At 44.8% G+C, this 24,732-nt stretch overlaps 1 protein-coding gene and 1 pseudogene across 2 annotated transcripts in view; one reads left to right on the top strand and one right to left on the bottom strand.

Moving 5' to 3' along the window:
• The window catches only part of SHC4 (SHC adaptor protein 4), a 147,064-nt gene extending 127,235 nt beyond the window's left edge, over nucleotides 1-19,829 (bottom strand). The window contains exons 1-3 of one of the 2 annotated variants that reach the window (XM_510385.8): nucleotides 19,492-19,589; nucleotides 16,158-16,388; nucleotides 9,974-11,958 (exon numbers count right to left, since the gene is read on the bottom strand). In XM_510385.8, coding sequence (XP_510385.2) covers nucleotides 9,974-10,558 — 585 coding nt within the window. In that variant the 5' untranslated portion in view covers nucleotides 10,559-11,958; nucleotides 16,158-16,388; nucleotides 19,492-19,589. Of the gene's footprint in view, nucleotides 1-9,973; nucleotides 11,959-16,157; nucleotides 16,389-19,491 lie in introns of both variants that reach the window. The other variant, XM_054666913.1, reaches the window with a different exon arrangement.
• Nucleotides 19,289-20,987, top strand: LOC467677 (keratin, type II cytoskeletal 8-like; annotated as a pseudogene).
• Nucleotides 20,988-24,732: the final 3,745 nt, after the last annotated feature.

Consider the following 24,732-nt stretch of genomic DNA (forward strand, 5'->3'; position numbering starts at 1 on the left):
GTAGGATACCATGATTAAGATACAAAGCTATCTGCACAGCAAAAGAAACTATCAACAGAGTAAACAGACAACCTACAGAATGGGAGAAAAGTTTTGCAAACTATGCATCCAACAAAGGTCTAGTACTCACCATCTATAAGGAACTTAAACAAATTTACAAGAAAAAAAACCCATTGAAAAATGGGCAAAGGACATGAACAGACACTTCTCGAAAGAAGACATCCATGTGGCCAACTATCACATGAAAAAGGCTCAACATCACTGATCATTAGAACAATGCAAATCAAAACCACATACCATCTCACACCAGTCAGAATGGTTATTAAAATGTCAAAAAATAACAGATGCTGGTGAGATTGTGGAGAAAAGGGAATGCTTATACACTGTTGGTGGGAGTGCAAATAGTTCAACCATTGTGGAAGACAGTGTGGTAATTCTTCAAAGATCTAAAGACAGAAATACCATTTGACCCAGCAATCCCATTACTGGGTATATACCCAAAGGAATATAAATCGTTCTATTATAAAGACACATGCACATGTATGTTCACTGCAGCACTATTCACAACAGCAAAGACATGGAATCAACCTAAATGAAGATCAGTGATAGACTGGATAAAGAAAATGTGGTACATATATACCATGGAATACTATGCAGCCATAAAAACGAATGAGATCATGTCCTTTGCAGGGACATGGATGGAGCTGGAGGCCATTATCCTTAGCAAACTAATGCATGAACAGAAAACCAAATACTGCATGTTCTCACTTAAAGGTGGGAACTAAATGATGAGAACACATGGACATATAGAGGGGAACAACACACATTGGGGCCTATCAGAGGGTGGAGGATGAGAGGAGGGAGAGGATTAGGAAAAATAACTAATGGGTACCAGGCTTAATACCTGAGTGATGAAATAATCTGTACAACAACCCCCCATGACACAAGTTTACCTATGTAACATGTACCCCTGAACTTAAAATAAAAGTTAAAAAAAAACCAAACACTGTGTAAAGCAAACTACAGTAGTGGAGTTGACATGTTGGACTCCCATTTCAATACTGATGCTTGCTACTTATAAGCATCAAGGCCAGATAATGGGCCTCTCTTGGTGTCAGTTTCCTCTCCATCATCTACCCACTCCACAGGGTCATTGTGAGGTAATTGATGCAAGCTTCCTGCAACATACACAGAGCTCAACAAATCATAGCTATTATGTTAATGAGAATGTGATGTTATGTTCCTATATTTCCAAATAAATTATAATAAAATCTCATATTTCCATCTCCCTCCACAGAAAAAGAAAGTAAGCTAGCCTGTCAATGTCATTTAGCCCGAGTGCTCCTGGGTTAAGGTAGAATCTGTCCTAATGTGGACATCCTTGATGTACGAGTAGCTCATAGCAACATATGGCTCATGTGGCTCACCCTCATCCCATGACTTGAGATCATGATGTGGAAGCCACAGGAATATTGTTTGGGTGGAAAGTGGTGTGAACTATAATTTTTAGAGAATCTGTAGATTTAAAAGAGGGGAAAGAAGAAAATGAGAAGATGTAGAAGTGGCTTAGATTCGATTTACAGGAATCACTGAGCAGTTGTTTATTTTTCCATTTAATATTGCCTCCTAATCTACATCCCGGGTTCATACACTTCATCCCACTGGCTCAAGGTTTCTCAGCCTCAGCACTTCTGATGTGTTGGACCTCACAATTCTGTGTTGTGGGAGCTGCCCTGGGCCTTGCAGGCTGTTTAGCTGCAACCTGCCCTCCAACCACTAAAGGCCAGTAGCATTCACCTCCCCTCCCAGCTATGACAATTAAAAATGTCTCCAGACATTACCAAATGTCCCTTGAGTGGCAAAATAATCCCCCGTTGAGAACCATTGCTCTGACTGGACTCAGCAGAGGTTCCCAAATCTTCTCTGCCGCAGAATCACATAAGCAGTTTGCCAAAAACGCAGGTTTCTGGGCCCCAGCCTCAGACATTCTGGTCCAGTAAGTCCAAGATAGAGACTGGGAATCTGCATTTTAACAAGCATTTTTAACTGATACAGGTGGTCCTCAGCAAACTTTGGGAAACACTACAATGAAGAGTCAATGAAGTAAATAAACATCTTTCCAAAATGCAGATGCTTTTCGCTTTGCTGCACTGGAGGAGCAGGGGACTAGCGGATAAACATTAGGCAGCTTTAGAGAAGAAGGCAGGCAGGCCCTCCCTGGTGAGCAGCACAAGGCAAGACTTAGGGAAGAAAGTTCTGCCAGGGTGGCGCTGCTGGCCGGGAGAAAGTATGCCAAAGGAATGTGGGGAAATGCCAAAACCAAGTTTAGTCTATCCTGAGTTTTCGGCCCAGAGGCACCCCTAGGCTATTGAAATCCATTCTCTTCCCTCCACTTGGGACCTACTGTGAGACAGGCTCTGTGCTAAGCCTTGTACATACAGTTTGTTATTTTATCCTGTCCCTAACTGTATGAGAAGGCTTATCAAGTTTTAGTTTTATTTCTCTGAGAAATTTCAGTCTCAAAGAACTGCTGTACAAATTAACTCTTCACCCGCAATCTCTTCATGAAATGGGAACAGCCTGTACTAATCCTAGAGTTCTACCACCCTTAAAAACTCTTTGCAACATTGTTAGAATGAGAAAAAGCTCCATGAGTTGAGAAGGCAGGATCCCTCTCTTGGGTCTCATGCAGCCCCCAGTACTCTGTCCCTTTGCGTAAAAGAAAGACATCCCAGTATGTTTACCCAGGAAGAGGACATTCTAAGCTTCTTTCCCTCATATTCTGAAGGGGAAAATGAAAGACAAAGGGACTAGAAATGTCTTCACATTCCAATACCACGGGTGGGTGTGCAAACCTAGCCACCTTCAGGTGTAGACAGATGATGTAAGTGAGTGAAGCTGGGTAGGAGGGGGGTGTGGGGCAGCCTGTGTGCATCATTTAGATCACTCTCCTGGTGATGGACTGTCATATTGGGATCCAGGCTTGGTTCGGTCCCTCCATATGATAACACCGTATTGGCTTCAGAGTAATATGAACATGGAAATGAGAGGAAACCATATTGGGGAAATGACCCTAAGGTCATTAGGGTTGCAGCAATGAATGAAATGGGAGCCAGTCCATGCATGTGGTAACAAGTCCTGGCCCAACATGGACACACTGCCATCCGCAGGGACCTCCTTAATCAAAAGGTTGAAACTGGCCAAGCCAGTGCTCTTTGGTCTCCTTGCCACCCTTCTATGCTCCCTCTTTTCTTCTCACTGCTATTTTAAGACAATTTTCCCATTAGAAAGAAGTTTTTATAATTATCTTTCTAAAAAGCACACGCAGCATTTTAATCATGTAGAGGCATTTGGTGTAGCACATTTATTTCAGGAAGTGGGGGAAGATGAAGCAAGGTGGAGGTAGAAAATAGAGTGCTGTACACAGAACTGGGAGCTCTTGTCTGGGCTCCACCACTGGTAGATGTGTGGTTGGGGGCAAGTCAGTTCACATGTCTGAGCCTTAGTTTCCTCAACTGCAAAATGAAGTGTGTGGACTCACTGATCTCTAAGACTCTTGCAGTTAAGGCTCTAGTGTCCAGGGGCATGAAAGGACTGGACCAACCAAGGGATATGTGAAGGTCTAGAGAGAAGAACAGGGGAACGGGTCAAACCTGCCAGGCTTTCTCTAAGTTCCAGCAGAATCTACTTCCACATCTACTCCAAGAAAGAAATAGGAAGGAAAATATAATACCCTCAATGCCAAGTCATCAGTTTTAGCTGGAATTATTTCCTCCCATCCATACTACCTCCCTCTCAACCACCAATAACTTAGAAAAGAAGGAAATTTACAAAGGCAGAAAGCCATGTCTCTTTGCTGTGGGTACCTGAGCGACCCAGGTCTGGCTTCATTGTGTAAACCATGGGACTGTCTCTCCAGGAGTCTCCTGGAGTTACAAATCTCCCTCTTTCAAGGTTAGAGTTACCAGGCTATGTGTGTGGCAAGGCCTTTTTCTCTTGGCTCTTTTGTCCAGAGAAAATAGAGATGGCTTAATTTCTGTCACTTCTGCAGTCCTCCTGTTGGACACCAAGTCCAGTCAGACCTAGCTGGCCAGACATGTGAGGAATGCCATGTTCCCACAATCCCATCCACTATCGCTCACCTCTTCCAACCCTGGCCTGCCCCCAAACTAGCCCACCCTTCACCCCTCCCTGGAATTCTACTCTTGGATGCTGTTCTACCACCCTCCATCTCTCTAAAACTTACTGCCTCCACCCATGCCAGTATAACACCCTCCTTTCTGCCTTACTGGTGAAGCCAGCTCAGTGTTAGTAAGAGGGTGCTAAAATAGAAGTGAATGCATCCCTGAAGGACATTCTTTCTCTTCTCTGCTAACATAAAGTGGATAAACATTATTTCCTCAAGGTAACTCTTTCTAACCAAAAGAGATCCTAATAGTAAGGGGTTTCAAACAGGTAGGAAAGAAGACCTGGAGTCTCAGGATTTTAAGCAGCATTTTGTTCAAACTTCTTCTTTTTTTCTTTTTCTTTCTTTCTTTTTTTTGAGACAGAGTCTCGCTCTGTCACCCAGGCTGCAGTGTAGTGGCATGATCTCAGCTCACTACAATCTCCACTTCCCAGGTTCAAGCAATCCTCCCACCTCAGCCTCCCAAGTAGCTGGGAGTACAGGTGCATGCAAACATGCCCGGCTAATTTGTGTATTTCTAGTAGAGATGAGGTTTCACCATGTTGGCCCGGCTGGTCTCGAACTCCTGACCTCAAGTGATATGCGTGCCTCAGCCTCCCTAAGTGCTGGGGTTACAGGCATGAACCACTGTGCCTGGCTGAAACTTCTTTTAAATATGAGAAAATGAGGCCCACAGAGGTGAAGTGACCCACCCAAGATCACACAGCTTAGTGTCAGAGCCGTTACTTTAATACACGTCTCCAAACTCCTAGACCTGTATTCTCCTATGGAAAAGCTACTTGAGGTAGACGTAACATTGTGGTACTGTGGACTACATCTAGTCTAGACAACAGATGATTGACAATACTAGTTTACTGGGTCAGTGATAAGATACCTTAGACAGGAGAAGATGGATAGTAAGAGTATACTGTGGGATTTATAAAGGAAGTAAAGAAAATCTTTCAACACAAATTTCTATTTGCACACAAATCTGATGAGCTTGATACCCAAGAAGGCCTATGTGAGCAAACACATTGCAATAAATGTTCTTGGGGACTGTTTTGGGTTGAATTATGTCCACCAAAAAAGATATGCCCAAGTCTTAACCCTCAGAACCTGTGAGTGTGTCCTTCTTTGGAAATAGGGTCTTTGCAAATGTCATCAAGTAAAGATGAGATTATATTAGATGAGAGTGAGCCCTAATCCAGTGACTGATGTTCTTATAAAAAAGAGGGAAATTTGGCCATGGACACACAGAGAGAATGCATGTGAAGACAGAGGCAGAGATTGGAGTGATGCATCTACAAGCCAAGGAGCACCAAGAATTGCAGGCAACTGCCAAAAGCTAGAAGAGACAAGGAAGAGCTCTAAGATTCCTCCCCTGGAGCTTTTAGAGACAGCGTGACTTGGCTGATATCTTGATTTCAGACGTCCAGCCTCAAGAACTGTGAGAGAATCGATTTCTATAGTAGTAAGCCATGCAGTTTGTGGGACTTGTTACAGAAGCCCTAGGAAACTAATGCGATCTGGGAAACAGTTGGCTGGGCTGGGCTGAAGTGAAGAGACTGAAATCATGCAAATGCATATCACAAGGCAAGTTTCATGGGCTGGTCCTATGATGAGGCTATCCTGCACAGTGTGGCCTCTCATCTACGCTACTCCATTCCCATACTTCAGAGGCTGCCTGTCTTGCTTGGAGGCAAGTGAGAGGTTGGGAAGTGGAGGAACATTGGAGTGAGACACACCTGGTTAGGAATCCTCAGTCTGCTACTTACTAGTTGTGAAGTATCCTGTGGATCACAGACACCTGGGCTCTCAGTGTCCTCACCTGGAGAACACGGCCTTCCTCAGGGGGTTGTGGTGAGGGCCACTGCAGTTACCTGCCAAAGCTCGTCAAGGTTGGTTTCTTTGCCTCTGCTTTATTAAGTCTTTGAGCCAAGTTGAGAATTGGAAAGGAAACTAACATTTTCAACACCTCCCGTGTGAGAAAGGAACCCTACATTCATTAAATACTGGTGCTGTGAGGGGGCTTTCAAGCCAATTCTCTCATTTTAAAGAGGAGAACACTGTCACGTTGTAGATTTTCCACATTCCCCACTATGTGGGGCACCTGGGAGACCTTTAAGTGAATGTCTGCTGATGGATGAATGGACTTGGAAAGGCCTCTAAAGAGACTTAGTCTTATGGGGAGAATGAAGTCACATTTGACACCATTTAATGGGCTTTGCCCACCTCACTACTTTGCCCAGACTGGGATCTCACTGTCCTATTTCTGGCTCAATATCTTTCAAAGAATGGTTTGCTAGGCCCCCTTCCCTGAGAGACCTTCAGGTGGTCCAAAGTCTGAGCTTCAATTAAAGTTACTCAAAACAGGTGGTCAGGATTCATAAAGTGTTTTCAGCTATATAATTTATTCTACATCATAAGACCAAATGAAGAACCATTTTTTAAAAAGAATATTTAACCCAAAGTCAACTCTAGCTTAGCACAGATGAAAAATATAGTCCCTATCATAAAAAGAAAATATGCAAGAAAACAAAGTAAAAAGTAGCTATAACAATCCCACTTTTTACCCAAGAGGAATATACCTTCCATTCCCATCCAAGCTACTGCCTTTTTCACTTACCCCACTTTATTGCTCTCCATAGCACTTAATGCCATCTGAAATAGTATATTTTTTCATTTATTCAATTGAACCTATCTCCGCTCACTAAAATATTTCACAATGATTCAGACCTGGTCTCTTTTGTTTACTGATGCTTAGAACTGATTCGTTTTGTTCATGGATGCCCAGTGCCTAGAACAGTTCCTGCTGCATAATTGATTCATAATACATATTTGTTGAATAAATGGATGAATGGATTAGCAAATAAGTTGGGGCAGGGAGGGGAGCAGTCACATGATATGGATAAGAAGGTAGAATATGAAGCAGCTTTTTTCCTGTAAACTTTGCCCCTAAATCCACCAGCCCTGTGTCAACTAGCCATTAAGATCATCTTTCTCTCAGTTCTCTCCTATGAATCCATTATTACCAAGCAAGGTTTGATTTAAAATATTTTATGTGCTTTTTCCTACAGATGGGAATACAGAGCTCACAACTTTGGTTCATTTGGTATGATATTTTTACTGTAAATTAATAGCTTAGCATTTCGTTTTTCAAAATTGGTTCACATCTCAAAAGAATTCTGAGGAACAGAACAACAACCAGGATGGAAACCTGTGGTGAAGACAGATAAGAATGGCACACAGGAGATTTGGGCTCTAGATCTCACTCTGCTTTAACTCATCTGTGTGGCCTTTGAAAAACCTGGGGTTTGGTTTCACCATTAAGGAATTGACCTTGATAACTTCTGAGTCTTCCATCTTTCAAAGTTAGGATTCTATAAAACTTAATAAGTAAGTTCTTTCACGTATTTTGACTTCATAAGAGATGTCATTAGCTTGTATCGGACATCACGGATATTGGCAATCTTGTGAGGTTCATTTGGGTCATGGGGTCAGCACTTTTTCTGGAGTCAGTGATTATTGCCATGAAAAGACAGATGTTGCCCCCGTTAAAAATCTAAAACGCCAGAGGAGGCACTCCCTAGGGAAACTGGAGATCACACAGCAACTCTTTTCACATTTAAAATTGTACAGGTGTGTGGGTATGGGGAGGTTGCAGGAGGTACAAGAGGAAAGGAAAGCTGAGGCAGAGGCTAGAGGATGTGTAGGTGATGGTAAGGCAAGTGCAGAGAGCCCAGGTTTGGAGAGTCGCTCGTTTTCCCATGAGGGCCTGGCACACACCTAATCTTGATAAATGAGAATATGCCCATGAACTTTGAGTAGAAACATGAAAATATTTCCATTATGTGCCATGTCACTGTGGGTGAGGGTGAGAGCTGCATGTCCCATACATTTATCTGCTTTAGAGGTTTTAGTTACCCATTTGCCAGGACTGCCCAAGCCTGCTCTCTCTGTAACCCTTCCAGTGTTTATTATTTGACCTTCCCTGAGATCCTAATTGTCTGTTTGTAATACTGAGATCCTAATTGTCTGTAATACAGTTCTTGGGCTAGCTCTGTATACCTTCAGATCAGACATCTCACCTGAGTGCCAGTTTTATATGACTGTCTACCTACATATTAGCATTATTTAGAAATCATTACATTAAATTTAATATGTCAAAAACAAACTTAAAATGAGTCAATTTCCTAATTTACTCTGCTTCAGTCATTGGCATCACTGATGTCATTCTGAGACTTCAATTTGAAAGTTTTTTTTTTCACCCTTTACAACCCTCCATCAATAATCAATCACAACCCCAATAAACAACAATGGTAACAAACTAATCAATCTACCCACTGCTCCATAAATGTTCACTATTCTATTAGTTATATTATGATCTGAAATGATCTGCTTAATCTCCCAGGGTTGTTGAGGCTTCTCTCATTCTTCTGTCACAGAATGCCTTACCATTCACCTCCTTCTCTCCTCTCCACCTTAATCAGCGTTCTCATTGCCTCATACCTAAACTCTCAGAGTATCTTTCTTACTGTCCTCCAAGTCTCTAATTTTTCCCTGCTTCAATCCATGTCAAATAAATCAACCGACTGGTCTTTTAAAAATTGCTTTCAGCAAGTCATGCCCTACAAACCTAGGAGGATTCTCATTTACCAATCACAGTATTTACAATCTCCTCATTTGGCATTTAAGAGCTTCAGTCAACTTCGGTCTCCCAAGCTACCCGTGATCTCTATTTGTCTTTATTCAACTCATACTTGTTTGAGTACTACAAGCCAGCCCCTCCCTCAGTCACCCACTATTCTCCAGCATTCCCCTTCCTCTTCCATAAGGCCCAGCCTGTGTGATGCTCCCCCGCAGCCACCACAGTGACTTTGCTCCTATTCTTGGCCTACCAGGAATCCCCTCCTTTCTGCCAACTCAGATCTGACATTTCTTCCAAGATTCATCTTCTCCTGAGGGTTCCCCATGTGAATGAATCCCAGATCACATAATCTTTCCTTTTTTCTGAATTCCCTCAGCATTCTCATATTAGCTATCTATTGCTAAGTATTATTATCTTAGTATTTCGCATGTATTCATTGATCTCATTGAAATCTGAGCTGCAAAAGGGCACAGGCCAAATCTTCATTTGCCCAAATCTTGACCGAGCAAGGACAGATACAAGGCCAGTAAGGACCTTGATTTTGCCCATAGCTCATGGACAAGGCCTACTTGCTGCAGCGTAGGCAGTAAAGGCAATAAATGTGCATTGGAGAGCTAAGACTAGCTCCTGGCACAAGGTTAGAGACTCGGACGTGTTTTGAGAAGTGTTTGTTAAATGCTGAAATAAATTTTTAAAGAATAATTCAAGCCCCTTACACACCATGTGTTTCTACAGCACAGAAATCTTTACTGTATTCATCCAAAATACAATGGCCAGTATAACCTACCAGGTCTCAATCACTGATCAGATTTGAAGTCCTTGACTCTTTTTGGCCAGAATACTAGGTCCAGTGGGGACAAAGTGGTGCCATCAGCTGCCTCTATCAGAACTTGCCTCTACACCTGCCAAGTACCCACAAGTTCATGTCCTACAAGTTAGCACCGGTTCATGTTCTTGAACCAAAGGCTGCCTGACTCCAGTACAAGTCAGATAGTTGCAGGGACATATATAAACCCAGCTCCCCTCCGCCTTGGTCCAGTTGAATCATGTCCTGTCCAAACACAGAACCCAGGCAGGTAACGTTAGACCCCTTGCAGAAAGCAGAGAAGATGCCCCCTTCCACGGAAGTTCTTAGAGGGCAGAGAGGAAAATGGACTTACCCTCACACAGTAGTTCATGCCCATCCCCAACAGGTGCTGTAGAAAGTGCCTGTCCTGCCTGCTCCTAAGTGTTGGCTCCCCAGGGCCAGGAAGCGGGCACGAATCAGGGGTTAGGGCGGTTGCCCTGTGTCCCACCAGGTCCTGCTGCGGTGGAGGTGCAGTCCCGGACCTACTTAAACTGGTTTCTGGGGAAGAGGGGCCGCTGGAACCTGGGTCCCGGCTTTCCTGGAGCTTCAGCCGAGGCACCTCTTTGGTACCCAGGCAAAAGTTTTTCAGACTCAGCAAAGTGGCCGGGTTGGCCAGCTTCATGCTTGCCATGCGGGGGATCAAGGTGCACAGTGGGGTGGGGCTCTCCTGCGACGGCAAGGTGGCATCTTCAGTCGGCAGGTGAGGTGGCAGGGCGGGGTGGGGAGGCTGCGGCGAGCCCTTGTTCCCGACCGAGCCTCCGGAGCTACCTTCGTCCAAGGACGTGATCGACTCGTTCCGAAAGCGGCTGTACTTGGCCCTGTGCAGCATCCCGGGGTGCCCGAAGAGTCCTACATACAGCACGAGTCCTGCCAGGCTGTCCTGGCCGCGTTCTCGCATAGCCTTGGCAGTGCTGAAACAGGATACTGTTGCATAAATCGCCTCGTCGTCTGGTAGATAAACGGTGCAGACATCAGATGCCTCAACGCCCGATGCAACTCGCAGCAGCCACCTCTCCAACTCTGCTCTCGAGCTCGCCCACCTCGGCTCCCGGCCCCTTAAGGGTGACAGCCCATGGGGGAAACGCCTCCCCTGCTCTGATTTCAGTCCCTCCCTGGCCCAGGCAGAGGCACCAGTGTTCTCGCCTTGGAATCCTTGTCGGGAGAGCCTAGACCCAGGCTCCCGGCGGCGCGGGTCGCTCACGGACAACTCTTAGGCGCAGAACCCGGGCGAGAGCCGGTCAGGGGGGCCCGCTGCATCACTAGCCTTGCAGGAGCCTAGTAGAAATATTTAGCACCCGACTCCCACCCTCACCCCAGCCTTCTGTTCTGCACACAGGAACTTTCGAACCAGCTCCCTTCGGCTCTCACAGGGCGGGGCAAATGACTGGCCTATTAACCCTTTATTTGTTCCAGTGATTGTTCATTTAAAAAGGAAAAAAAAAAATGTATCTATGAACCAAAGGCCCTTTTGCCTGGGTTCGTTGATTCCAAAGGCTGCCCTCTCTTGGAAGATCTTGTCTTGCATCCCGTTCTGGGCCACCAGCCAGGAGTACTACTGACGGGCGCTGCTCCGCATTGTTTCACTGACTTGTGATGGGTCCGTGTTCCTCAGATCCCCTCCCAGCCTGCCTACCCTCGCTCAGAGCTTCCCTCCCTCCTGGATTCCTCTCGGAGCTTTTTTCAGAAGCCCATTTGCAGCCGAAAGCTGAGATGTGCAGGATGATACGCAGCGTGTTGAAATTTTTATGAATGAACTTTGCCGAATGAATTTCTCTGTGTGTGTGCAAGCTAATAAATCTGTGAATGAAGCTGAGAATAGCTGTAATTGACTGACGGTCTCAGAGGTGCTTGGTTTTTATCCAATCAGGAGGCAGCTTGATGACTCATACACCATAAATATACTAAACTAGTAGCCGAGAGAAATAAAGCTAGCGGGAGAGGAGGGACGTATTTTATTTTGTGGTATCTGATGAATGAGTTAAAAGGAAAGACAATCTTTACTACAGATCATTAGCCGGGGAGCAGCAGGTTAAAAGATCTATTTTCTTTCTTGTTGAGATGGCCTGGAGGGCAGAGCAGAAGAGCTAAAAATTAGACCCATTGTTCCAGGGATATTAGGACATATGGTTCACAACTCCTGTGGGAAGCCATGATGCATTTTTCTTAGAAACATAGTTCTTTTTTTATTGATTGTTGGTTCCATCTTCCGTCTGGTGTGACTTCCTGTACCTATCAAATGCATCCTGAAGACATGATGACAACTGCAAAGGCTTAGCACACAGGAAGCCAAAACCAGAGCTGGGAAAAGGAAATGCAGGTTCTTCAGGAATGGAGAAGAGGAAACTGCTGAAACGCTGGGGGTGTGGGGTGTCGGGGTGGGGTGGAAATCACACATAGGAAGAGATGAAGAACTCTCAGAAAAGATTGCATTACTCCGTGTCTCAAGGCTTTGACATCTGAAATTGTTCATTAATTAAAAAATTAAGACAAACTGGCAACCAAAGGAATCAAGGGTGCCACCTTCATTATCTTATTAACCCTAATGCTGGATTAGGCTTATGTATATTCATGACTTTGGGAGCCTGAGCTCCCTTGGGATCCAAACACAGGTTCTGAATTAAATGGTTGAGAGTGACCAGTGAAAGCGGCATCCTCCTCCCAAGCTCCCTGGTCCCCCAGGGAAATAAAGCACCCATCACATCCTGTCTGCCAAGCCTGTTCAGACATTTCTTTCCCTGGAAAGGCCTTTCTGCATCTTCATAAATCTTCCCTTCAATCCTTGTTGATCTCCTTTTCCCTCCCCTACATCTCCTCCTGGCAAAACTGAGGGAAGTAGCTAAATCAGTTGGACCCCACATCCCTGGGGCTGAGGAGACAGGCTCTGGGCAAGAATATTTACCTCTCATTCCTCCTCATTCCTCATCTGCTTTCTTCCTCTCATTTTTCTTGCCTTCCCCTGGGTCCCTGGGTCCCTGCATTGCTTCTGTTATGCTATGATGACCTCATCATATGCTCCCTTTAGAAAGTTACTTTACCTCTCCGTGCCTGAATGTCCTCATATGTTGGCAGCAGCCATCTAATGGGGTTGTTATGAGGGCTTACGAGGCCCAATGCTCCATACAGTGCCCATCTCACTAAGTACATGTGGGCAGTATGAAAAAATGGCCATTGGAACCAGAGCTACCTCCCCTAGAAGCTCATATTCTTAAACCTCACACTGCAGAGTTTACATCATTCTAGGCAACTAAAAAGAAAAATTAGTACAAAGTGGGAGAAGCTAAGAAAGTCAACATTGTCCAAAGAAAACAATTTTTTAAATCAGGTGGGCCTGGAGAAGGCTGGAAAGGACATGGGCCTGCCTGGCTGATAGGAATCCTTACAGAGGTCTCATGACTGCAGGATGGGGTGTCCAGGGGAGCCAGCTCATCTAGGTAGGCACCATGCTGGCCAGACTCCAGGAGCCCAGACCAGCCTACATGCCTCAGAAAGTGTGAGTCCTGGGAGGGTTGGGGGTTGCGAAGTGGGACTAGGTAAGGTAAGAAAGCAGTCATGGCCATTGTGGGCTCCTTCTCTTCCCAAAGCCTAGAGACCTTGGCTGTCCTGGGTAGCTCTGCTACAGCGTTTTACGAGGGTGAAAGAGACCAGATCTGCAACTGGGAAGTGGGGAATAGCCTCTAGGCTGAGCCTGCCCAGCTGGACCACTCTCTCAGTCCTAACAGCCCAAGAGAAGGCTCGTTGATTGAATTGCTTTTCATTCTAGGTAGATGGGTGGGTAAGGCAGATGGTTTGCTTTTTCCAGGGCATTAGAACATCCTCTTCAATTAGTCATGCTTAAAATAATATTAATAAGAGCTACTATTTGTGGAACACCTGACAGTTTACCTACATTCTGGTTCAATTATTATAACAAATTGTGGAGGCTTGGATTATGTTCCTCACTGCCTTACAGATATGAAAATGAGGCTGAGAGAAAGGGCAGTGACTTGTTCAAGGTGTTCCAGCTGTTGAGCAATGATCTTGGGATCTCTCTGGGCCTGACTGCAAAGCCTCTGCTGGCAGCCACTGTACTCTGCTGCCTCCCAGGGGACCAGAGAGCTCAAGTCTAGTTTCCAGGCCTATGATGGCTACAGGGCATCTTACTGCTTCCTAAAGCTCTGAGAAATGACTGGACAGGAAGATGAGCTGGGGATTTTTGGAGATTCTAGGGTTGTTGGGAAGCCTACCCCTGAGCTGGCCCTCACAGATCAATGAGATCAGGGCTGGCAGAATATTTTCCAATCTATGGTTTTCCTGTATCTACCCCTCCAAAACCCCCAGGGAAAGTGTATTTAGCCCAAAGATCATTTATCAGAAGATAATACTAGACTAGATGTCTCAGGAAACCTTTGTAACTGGGCCACTACCTACAAGCAGTATGCACTCAGCAGCAAAATGTAATTGGATGAACATTAATCTGGGAATTCCAGAACCAGCTGTGGGATTTTGAGTAAGTTATTTAACCTCTCTGAGACTTAGGTTTTGTATATGTAAAATGTGCACAATAATAATAATATCTGCTGAGCACTAACTCTAGATCAGGTCCTGAACTAAGTGTTTCACATTTAAGCCCCCCAGCAAGCCTATGCAGCATGTGCTATCTGACATTTACTGACTTGCCCAAGTCACATAACCAGGGAGTGGTAGTTGTGGTGTAGAATCGAGCACTGACTCACTCCAAACTATGCCCTTAACCACTGTGATATGATCCAGTGTATATGAACCTAACTCCTACTGCATGCTCGATAAATGTTAGTTCTTGCTCCTTTCTCCTCCTTGGAAAGCATACCTATAAAATTCACCCTAAATACCTCACAAGTAACAACATGAATAAGAGATAAGAAAAACCATTATTGTCATTAAATCATCTAAGAACCATGAACGCCTCATCATTGCCCTTGGAAAACAGAGTTCTGCTTAGACCCCAGCAGTATGCCTCCTTTACTCTGAGACATCCCCTCTCTAAAGGCACCTGCTAGGAAACAACATGTCAGCTTCTTAAGAGACATCCTATGCTGGCTGAGCTTCTTGAGTAGAACAGGCAGTTTCAAGGAAGACCTGGGTCAGGCTGGGCCGTGCTACAATTAGCCAGGTCCAGGAGGAGGAGAGAAGAGAACCTGGCAAAAATGCCAGCCCAGCTTTTGAAGATAACCCAATATGGAATTCGGGGTAGAGGAAGGTTGTGCTAGAGGATATGGGGAAGAGGAGAGAGAACAAGGCAGAAACATAATAACTCTGGGGGGCTGTAGGCCAATTGCTACTTTGGAACAAAGTGGAGCAGGTGGCATCTGAGTGCTATAGCACAAGGACTGTTACTCCATCCCTCCACTACAATTTCTACCATAAAGCAGGCCTACTAGCGAAGGATTTTCACTGAGCAATACCCACAATGAGTCTAACAGCCCATCAGCTGGGAATGAAAACATTGCTGAAGCTCTATTTTGGGGAAAAAATTCCACAAGAAAATATTTATATAAAGTTCTTGGTAGAGACCAAAATATCATTTTCAGGATGGGGAAATGAGATGGTGAAGAAGAGTTGTATCTCTGAGAGTAAGGGCCTAGCCTCACGAAAATCATATCCCCCAAAGTTGTCATTAACTCTGGAAATAATCATCTTTTGCTTCCTGAACCCAATGTTTTCTGTTTTTTTCACAGTCTCCAGCCCTGTAGGTCAACAGTTTTCTGATGGCTGCTGTTGATCTCACACTCCTAGAACTAGGACCAGCTAAAAAAAATGAACAGGAAAACGGATATTTTCCTATCTGTTGAAAAGAAAATAATGTACCTGGGAAGGCTATGTAAAGAGTTAGCATGCAGATGAAAAGTAGATGAATTACTTAGGGTCATGTTCAGTTGAAAATAAGATAAAAAATAAAAATTACAATAGATTAAATAGAAAGTTTATTACTCTGGAGGTGGGAAATCCAGAGGCAGTGTCAGCTCTTGGCCATCCCTAAAGTATAGTCCTTCTCCTCATAGCCCAAAATAGCTGATGGAGCTCCAGATATTTCATCTGCACTCCAGGCAGCAAAACGGATGAAAGGACAAAGAACGATATGCCCTCTCTCTTTAAAGAAACATTCTGGATACCCCATACAATGTTTTAATTTATATCACATTAGCCAGAACTTAATCACATGCTGTACCTAGCTGTAAAAGAGGATAAAGTCTTCTTCATCTGAGAATGAAAAAGTCTTTTGTCTGGGTGCATGGTTGCTGCACAGAAAGTCACAGTTCTGTTACTGGGGGGAAGAAGATAAAAACAGATATTATCTGCCATGGTAATATTTTTAGAAGACCTTCTACTTTATTAAATTTAAACCTAGCATAGGATTAAAATGTTCTCGGCCAATGTGGTCCAATTGCCCCCTTTTTTGTACATGCAAACACACACACACACACACACAATGCTTATAAATGACCCATGTAAAAACAGGCCCTGTCAGAATAGAAGCTTACCTCTGCAGAGCCAGGGGACTGATGGAGTCTCTAGGCTCTGAAAGGTGGTCAGGTGCTTCCAGGGGCCAGCAGCTAGAAGCAACAGAAAGTGCATCCAGGCCATGTCAGATGGCAGGCCAAGTAGTTAATTGGGGCCAGGAAGATTTTATAAGGAGTAAGTGGCTGTTAAAGTGGTCCAAGTACAATCATCAGGTGGCTGATTCAGGAGCAGAATCTCCACTCTAATTGTGACTGGCAAGAGAAAAAGGCAAAGATAGAGTCCTGATAGGCTGAAACTCTGACACTATGAATTGGCTAATCCAATCCTCATTTCCAACTTTCTTTTCCTTTGCCCACCCCCACCAGGAAAAGCTAAATACTCTCCTTCTCAGGCTTCCCTGTAACTGCAGGGAATAGGGGCATTTGATACAGTTCTGATCTATGAGATGCAAGTGAAAATATGATGGGGACTTCTGGGAAAACATCTACTTCCTAATTAAAAGGGCAGATAAAACTGGAGCCCACTCTTTACCCCATGTCTTCTTGTCTTGAATGTGGATATGATAGCTAGAGTTATGGTAGCCATACTGCAACCATGAAGGAAAGACCAACCAAATTATGAAGCCAATGATTTGACATCATTGAACCCCTGAACCAAGACCAGCAATCACCTCTAGATTTGTTATGTGACAAAAATTAACCTCAATAATTCAAGCAACTCAAGCAGCTCTTAGCTGTTATTTATGACTTACAGCCCAACACATTGCTACCTGACACAAATACAGTGGCAAGAACAGGATCATAAGAAGAGCAGGGCCTCTAGGTATGAGAGAGAAGCACAGTTATGACAGGAGATTATAGAATCAGGTGGGAAAAGTCCAAAAGCAGTCAGATCAACCTGGTTTCAACTCTGGATGTTGATAGTATGGTAAGCAGACTAAGCACTCCCAAAGATGTCCATACCCTAATCCCGGGAACATGACAAAAGAAACTTTGCAGATGTGATTAAGATTACAGACCTTGAGATGGGGGAATTATCTGCGTGGGCCCAATCTAAACACACAAGTCCTTCAATGCAGAGAACATTTCCTTGTTCTGGTAAGAGCTAGGAAATTTGAGATATAAAAAAATGGAGGAAAAATTTGAAGCGTGAGAAGGATTCACCCTACTGTTACTGCCTTTGGAGATGGAGGAAGGCGCTATGAAGACAGGGTCCTCAGCTGACAGCCAACAAAGAAACAGGGATCTCAGACATAGAGCTGTAAATAATTTAATTCTGCTTAAAGTCTGAATAAGCAAGAAACCAGATGCTTCTCTAAAGTCTCCAGAAAGAAATGTAGCCCTGCCAATACTTTGATTTAAGCAGGTGATCGGAGAGACCTGTGTCAAACGTCTACCCCAACCCTTACAGCAGCAAGATAATAAATGTGTGTTGTTTAAACTAAGGTGGTGGTAATTTATTATGGCAGCAATTGAAAACTAATACAGATTTTGGCACCACAAGTGAAGTACTACTATAACAAATATAAAATGTGAAGTGGTTTCAAAACTGGGCAACAGGCAGTGGCTGGAAAAATTTTGAGGAGCATGACCAGAAAAGGCTAAATTAAGATCAATATCACTGTAATAGCCAAACTGCCCAACGCAATCTATAGATTCAATGCTATTCCTATCAAACTACTAACATCATTTTTCCCAGAATTAGAAAAAACTATTCTAAAATTCATATGAAACCAAAAAGGAGCCCAAATAGCCAAGCAACCCTAAGCAAAAAGAACAAAGTTACCCAACTTCAAACTATACTATAAGACTACAGTAACCAAAACAGCATGGTACTGGTACAAAAACACACACATAGATCAATGGAACAGAATAGAGAATCCAGAAATAAAGCCACACACCTACAGCCATCTGATCTTTAACAAAGTTGACAAAAACAAGCAATGGGGAAAGGACTCCCTGTTCAATAAATGATGCTGGTATAGCTGGCCAGCCATAAGCAGAAGAAAGAAACTAGACCCCTACCTTTCACCACATACAAAAATTAACTCAAGATAGATTAAAGATTTACATTTAACACTTCAAACCATAAGCATCCTAGGAAACACCATTCTGGACATCAACCTTGGGAAAGAATTTATAACTGAGCCCTCAAAAACAATTGCAACAAAAAGAAAGATGAACAAGTGGGACCTAGTTAAAGAGCTTCTGCACAGCAAAACAAACTATCAACAGAGTAAACAGACAACCTACAGAATGGGAGAAGATATTTGAAAACTCTGCATCTGACAGAAGTCTAATATGCAGAATCTATAACTTAAGCAATTGAACAAGCAAAAAAAAAATCCATACAACTCTATTAAAAAGTGGGCAAAGATATTAACAGACATTTCTCAAAAGAAGACATACAAGCAGCCAAAAAACATGAAAGGATGCTCAATATCACTAATCATCAGAGAAATGCAAATCAAAACCACAATGAGATACCACTCATACCAGTCAGAATGGCTATTATTAAAAAGTCAAAAAACAACAGATGTTGGCACGACTGCAGAGAAAAGGGAATGCTTATATACTGTTGGTAGGAATGTAAATTAGTTCAACCACTGTGGAAAGCAGTTTGGAGATTTCTCAAAGAACTTTAAACAGAACTACCATTTGATCCAGCAATCTCATTTACCGGGTATGTATCCAAAAGAAAATAAAACATTCTACCAAAAAGACACATGCACTCATATCTTCATTGCAGCACTATTCACCATAGCAAACCTAGTTTTCTTTAACTAGGTCCCACTTGTCCATAGCAAAGACATTAAATCTACCTAGGTGCACATCAATGGCAGATTAAAGAAAATGTCATACAAATACACCATGGAATATAATGCTGCCATCAAAAAAGACAAAATCATGTCCCTTGCGTTGACATAGGTGAAACTGGAGGTCATTTTCCTAAGTGAATTGACTCAGGAACAGAAAACCAAATACTGCATGTTCTCACTTATAAGTGGTAGCTAAACATTGGGTGCTCACAGACATAAATATGGCAAAAATAGATACTGGAGACCATTGGGGGAGAAGCCAGGAGTGAAGCAAAGGTTGAAAAACTAACTACGGGACCTAGAAGTAGCTTCTCTGTTCCTTCTCGAATCTCTGCGTGGTTCAGCCTGCCTGCCTCCACTCCTGCCTCCACCATGTCCATCAGGGTGACCCAGAAGTCCTACAAGGTGTCCACTTCTGGACCCCGGGCCTCCTAATGGGATCATTAGTACCCCAAACCTTAGCATCATGCAATATACCCTTATAACAACCCTGCACATGTACCCCCTGAATATAAAAGTTAAAAAAAATTATTGACTAAGCTTGTTGAGCTTCTCCCGAGTGGGCAGCAGCAGCTTCCGAGATGTCCTGGGCACCAGCATGGGTCTGTGTGGAGGCTATGCGGGGCCAGCGTATGGGAGGCATCACAGACGTCACAGTCAACCAGAACGTGCTGAGCCCCCTTAACCTGGAAGTGGACCCCAACATGCAGGGCATGCACACCCAGGAGAAAGAGCAGATCAAGACCCTCAACAAGTCTGCCTCCTTCGTTGACAAGGTACTGTTCCTGGAACAGCAGAACAAGATGCTGGAGACCAACTGGAGCCTCCTGCAGCAGCAGAAGCCGGCTCAGAGCAACATGGACAACATGTTCGAGAGCTACATCAACAACCTTCTGCGACAGCTAGAGATCCTGGGCCAGGAGAAGCTGAAACTGGAGGCGGAGCTTGGCAACATGCAGGGGCTCTGCATGTTTTTCGTGAAGGAGGACTTCAAGAAAAAGTACGAGGACGAGATCAATAAGCCTACAGAGATGGAGAATGAATTTGTCCTCATCAAGAAGGATGTGGATGACACTTACATGAACAAGGTAGAGCTAGAGTTTCGCCTGGAGGGGCTGACTGACGAGATCAACTTCCTCAGGCAGCTGTATGAAGAGGAGATCCCAGAGCTGCAGTCCCAGATCTTGGACACATTTGTGGTGCTGTCCATTAACAACAGCCGCTCCCTGGACATGGACAGCATCATCGCGGAGGTCAAGGCGCAGTACTAGGAAATCGCCAACTGCAGCCGGCCCGAGGCTGAGATTACGTACCAGATCAAGTATGAGGAGCTGCAGACACTGGCTGGGAAGCACTGTGATGACCGGCGTCGTACAAAGACGAAGATTTCTGAGATGAACCGGAACGTCAGCCGGCTCCAGGCTGAGATTGAGGGCCTGCCTCAAAGGCCAGAGCAGAGAGCTTCCCTGGAGTCCGCCATCGCAGATGCTGAGCAGCGCGGGGAGCTGGCCATTAAGGACGCCAAGACTAAGCTGTCTGAGCTGGAGGCCGCCCAGCAGCGGGCCAAGCAGGACATGGCACATGGCACGGCAGCTGCCTGAGTACCAGGAGCTGATGAACGGCAAGCTGGTCCTGGACATCGAGATCGCCACCTACACGAAGCTGCTGGAGGGCTAGGAGAGCCGGCTGGAATCTGGGATGCAGAATATGAGTATCCACAGGAAGACCACCGGTGGCTATGCCCGTGCGCTGAGCTCGGCCTACCGGAGCGTCACAAGCCTTGACCTCAGCTAAGGCCTGGGACTCCAGCTTTGGCTCTGGCCGGGCCTCCAGCTCTTTCAGCCGCACCGGCTCCATCAGGGCCGTGGTTGCGAAGACGATCAAGACCCGCGATGGGAAGCTGGTGTCCGAGTCCTCTGATGTTCTGCCCAAGTGAATGGCCACGGCAGCCCCGCCCAACCTATCCCTCCTGCTGCTGCCTCAGGGCCTGAGAGGGAGGCCGCTGTGCAGGGGAGCACAGGGAACAGGAGGCCCACCTGAGGCTCAGCCCTGGCCCTCAGCCCACCGGCGGGGAAGTTTACTGCCTGGGGGACCTGCCTTGCCCATGCCTCCAATTACAAAACAATTCCATTTTTTTTCCCCCCAAAATAAAACCTCAGCTAGCTCTGCAAAAATAAAAATAAAAATAAAAAAACTATGGGGTACTATGCTCAGTACCTAGGTGATGGGATCATTAGTACCCCAAACCTTAACATCGTGCAATATACCCTTATAACGAGCCTGCACCTGTACCCCCGAATATAAAAGTTAAAAAAAATTATTGACTAAGCTTGTTAAACAATGCTTCAGTATTACACTGAAAGGACATGCTGTCTACCTTTTTGCCTTATTCTTAAATTTTTAGTGATGTTTAGAAACCTATCACTAAAGGAGACCAAAATGAGGGAATTTCAGCCACCAGTCAATAGATGTATATGGATAGATACATACAAGTAGATATATTAGCATTCTAATATATAATTCTCCCCTAGAAACCACCTATATGAATGGCTTTGTTGATAAAGCAAATAATGAAATTAGAGAGGAACTTTCCTGAAAGGCTAATTCCATCCGACGAGCTCAGTTATTTTTCAATCAAAAATAAAATTTGACCAACTGGGTGTAGTCTGGTGATCCAAGTGTAGCCAAGACTTTCATTTGCTTTTCAGTTAGGTTTTCTCTGGGTAGAATCACACTGGCAAGGTGGTTAGACAGAGGCAATCTGCAATAAGAAAAAGCCACTGGGAGCAGACAGACTTGAATTTGATTCTAGCCATTCCATCAGCTGATAGTCTCTAAACCTTGGCTTCCTCACCTGCAAGTGGGTAACTCTAAGTATCAAAAACAATGGAGCACTGTTCCCAAACCACAGATTATCTGTAAAAATGTTTTCTCCAGTTTATACAGAAATAGTAATAATCTTAAAATACATGGGGGAAAAGGAGGACCTTATAGTGAAGTTCTATTTAAACAGTGCTTTAAAAAAAAAAAATTTGAGATTGTCCTTCCTATTTTCTGTGTGTGGTAAAATGTCTTTTCTGTTAGGAAGTAATGGCAAACATGGATACTAGGCAGCTTTTTAAATGGCTCTACCTGGCAAAACATAAGTTAGCAGCCCTATTTCTATCTCCAAATGATTTTGGATATGCTCTGGGAATCACTGTAAGGGAGTCTGTGGATTTACTTTGTGAACTAAAAATACGTGTACGAAGTGAGCTATTATTACTGTAGTCTCCCAAAGTGCCGTTGCTTGTGTAGTGATGAAAATATCGTCCAGCTGGTCCTAAAGATGCCTAAAGAACCCACACTAAAAAAAAATGCTTTTTCCCAGGAGACTAACTGGGACAGGCCTCTCACAGAGAGACAGGTCAGGGTCTGCCTCTGGGTTAAGCCCCAGACTTCTTTTTAAGAAGAGGAATTTTATCTTACAAGACTTTTGCTTTTAGTGGGAAAAGTGAATAGCATGGTAGGATTCTCTATAGAGACTAAGGAACCTCTCTGGCTTGAGTAAGTGATGAGAGGGAGGAATGCAGTTTGCTGCAGGAAAGCAGGGATAAGAGAAGGGAGGCTCTAGCGCAAATTTGAGAACCTGTGTGGGGCTGGTGGAGCTGGAAATGGCCAGAAGGGGCAACACAGTAGTGTTTGTATGTGGGCTGGGACAGCCCAGGACTTCTGTCATGATAAATAGTGCTGAAATAATCCCACGGAGCCTGGTCAGCTTCTTGAGCTGACCACATGTTTTAAACTTCTTTTTTTCATTTTGCATAGAAGTACTTCATTGATAGATAAGTTACAAAGATAAGTCAGATATGAAAACTAAATTCATCCATATCCTAATTTAGCCACAATCCTTATTCACATTTTAGCGACAAAAACCACCTCAGGCTGCTTTTCCCCTATACGTTTTTTTTTTTTTTTTTTCAAACAAAAACAACATAATATTGTGCATACGGTTTTCCACCTGCTTTTTTTTTAACAAAAGAAAATCTCCATATCACTGAATAGACGATGTTACTTTAACAGCTATATAGTACCATTGTGCAAATGTGGCATAATTTAGCAAATCGGAGAGGGGGTGGATTTAGATTCCTACACACACACACACACAATAGGACAGTGATAGCCATTGTTGCTAAATCCTTCCATACAAAATGCTAATTGCAGACGCCAGATAGCGGGTATATAGGTGTATATTGTACCATTCTTCCAACTTTTTAGCATGATTGCAATTTTTCATAGATTTGGAGGAAGAAGTTTTTTTTGACATATCCTCTCACAGATCCCAGTCTGATTATCTCAGAATGAGCTCTCAGAATGAGCTCCCAGAGGTAGCATTGCCGGGCCCCGGGCTGCCTGTTTTTCGTCTGAAAGGCGGGCGGCGGATGAGTTTCCCGGATGAGCGCCGGCTGCGTGAGCTCCCCGCGGGCAGGCGCAGCGCCCCCTCGGTGCGGCGGCGGGAGCTGCAGGCCGCCAGCTCCGCGGCCGCCCCGGGCTGTGCCCTTCTCGAGAAGCCCGGCCGGGCGGCGGGGAGAGCGTCTGGTCCGCGCTTTCGCACGGTCTCCCTGAAAAAGACCAGCGGAGCACCAGGCTGCCAGGCGCACAGCATCAAAGCTGCGGGCGCCCCGAGAAGAAAAGGGCCAGTGTGCATTCCGTGAAACTCCAAAGCCTTTCTCCAGGCACAGCGACTCGGGGGGAGGGGAGAGGGGGCTGGAACTGCGCTTTCACAGTGTGGGCAGTCAGGCCCCGGGTGCCCCGCCGGGACAATAGGGCCTCAGTGCTGGATACTAAGCGGCCCGGGGGCCTAGTGGGAGCATAAAGGGAAGCTGTGTCTCCGCAGCACTCAAGTTCACCTTTGTCTTCGGAGTCCAAGTCAAAGAAGGCTAAAGAAGGAGCCTGCAGGCTCTCCTCCCTCGTCATGGGTCTGGTCGATAGGAAGGGCCAAGTTCTTTCCCTAAGATGCTGGGAATTCAGATGAAAATAGAAATGGGCTTGCCTGCTAGCTGGGACAGCGGTCAGTGTTTCTATCGAGAGCTGAGTCCTCTGGCCAGGACCTACGAGGAGGGGGACGCCAGTACAAATTACTGGAGCCAGCCGTCCGGAAGGCGCCTATGCACACGTGTTGTACAGCAATGCGAACTTGCCCTGGTTGGGGAGAAGTAGCGGGTGGGAGGTGGGCAAGTTTCTTCCCAGCAACTATCCGCTGTCCAGACTCCGCTACTGCCTCTTCCCCAGAGAGAGAGGCCGCCCTGTATTCTGGCTGATAGCAGCAGCCCACTGATCAGTGGTGGAAGGTGACTTAGGCTACGGTCCTTACACTTGGCCTTGGCCGTTTTCTCCTGGAGTTGACACAAGATCGGCTGGCTGGGGTCAGGTCTCTATTGCCACTTAAGGGAAAACAAAACCTGCCTCTTGGCTGAATTGCCTAAATAATGCCAATGGCTTGCACAAGACAGAGGAGTAGCTGTGATTGAAGAGCAATTCACAACCCCTGCCCTGCAACACACGCACATCCACACAACCCAGTTGTACATCAATTTCCTAATCCTTCTCTTTGTTATAGAGGGTCAAGATAGTTAACAACAACAACAAACAACCAAACCAAACAAATAAACTAACACACAAACTTTTTTTTTTCAACTTTTATTTTAGTTTCCAGAGTACATGTGCAGGTTTGTTATATAGGTAAATTGCTTGTCATGGGGTTTGCTGTACTGATTATTTCATCACCCTGGTAATAA

The sequence above is a fragment of the Pan troglodytes genome, chromosome 16 (assembly GCF_028858775.2).
Source record: "Pan troglodytes isolate AG18354 chromosome 16, NHGRI_mPanTro3-v2.0_pri, whole genome shotgun sequence".
NCBI lineage: Eukaryota > Metazoa > Chordata > Mammalia > Primates > Hominidae > Pan > Pan troglodytes.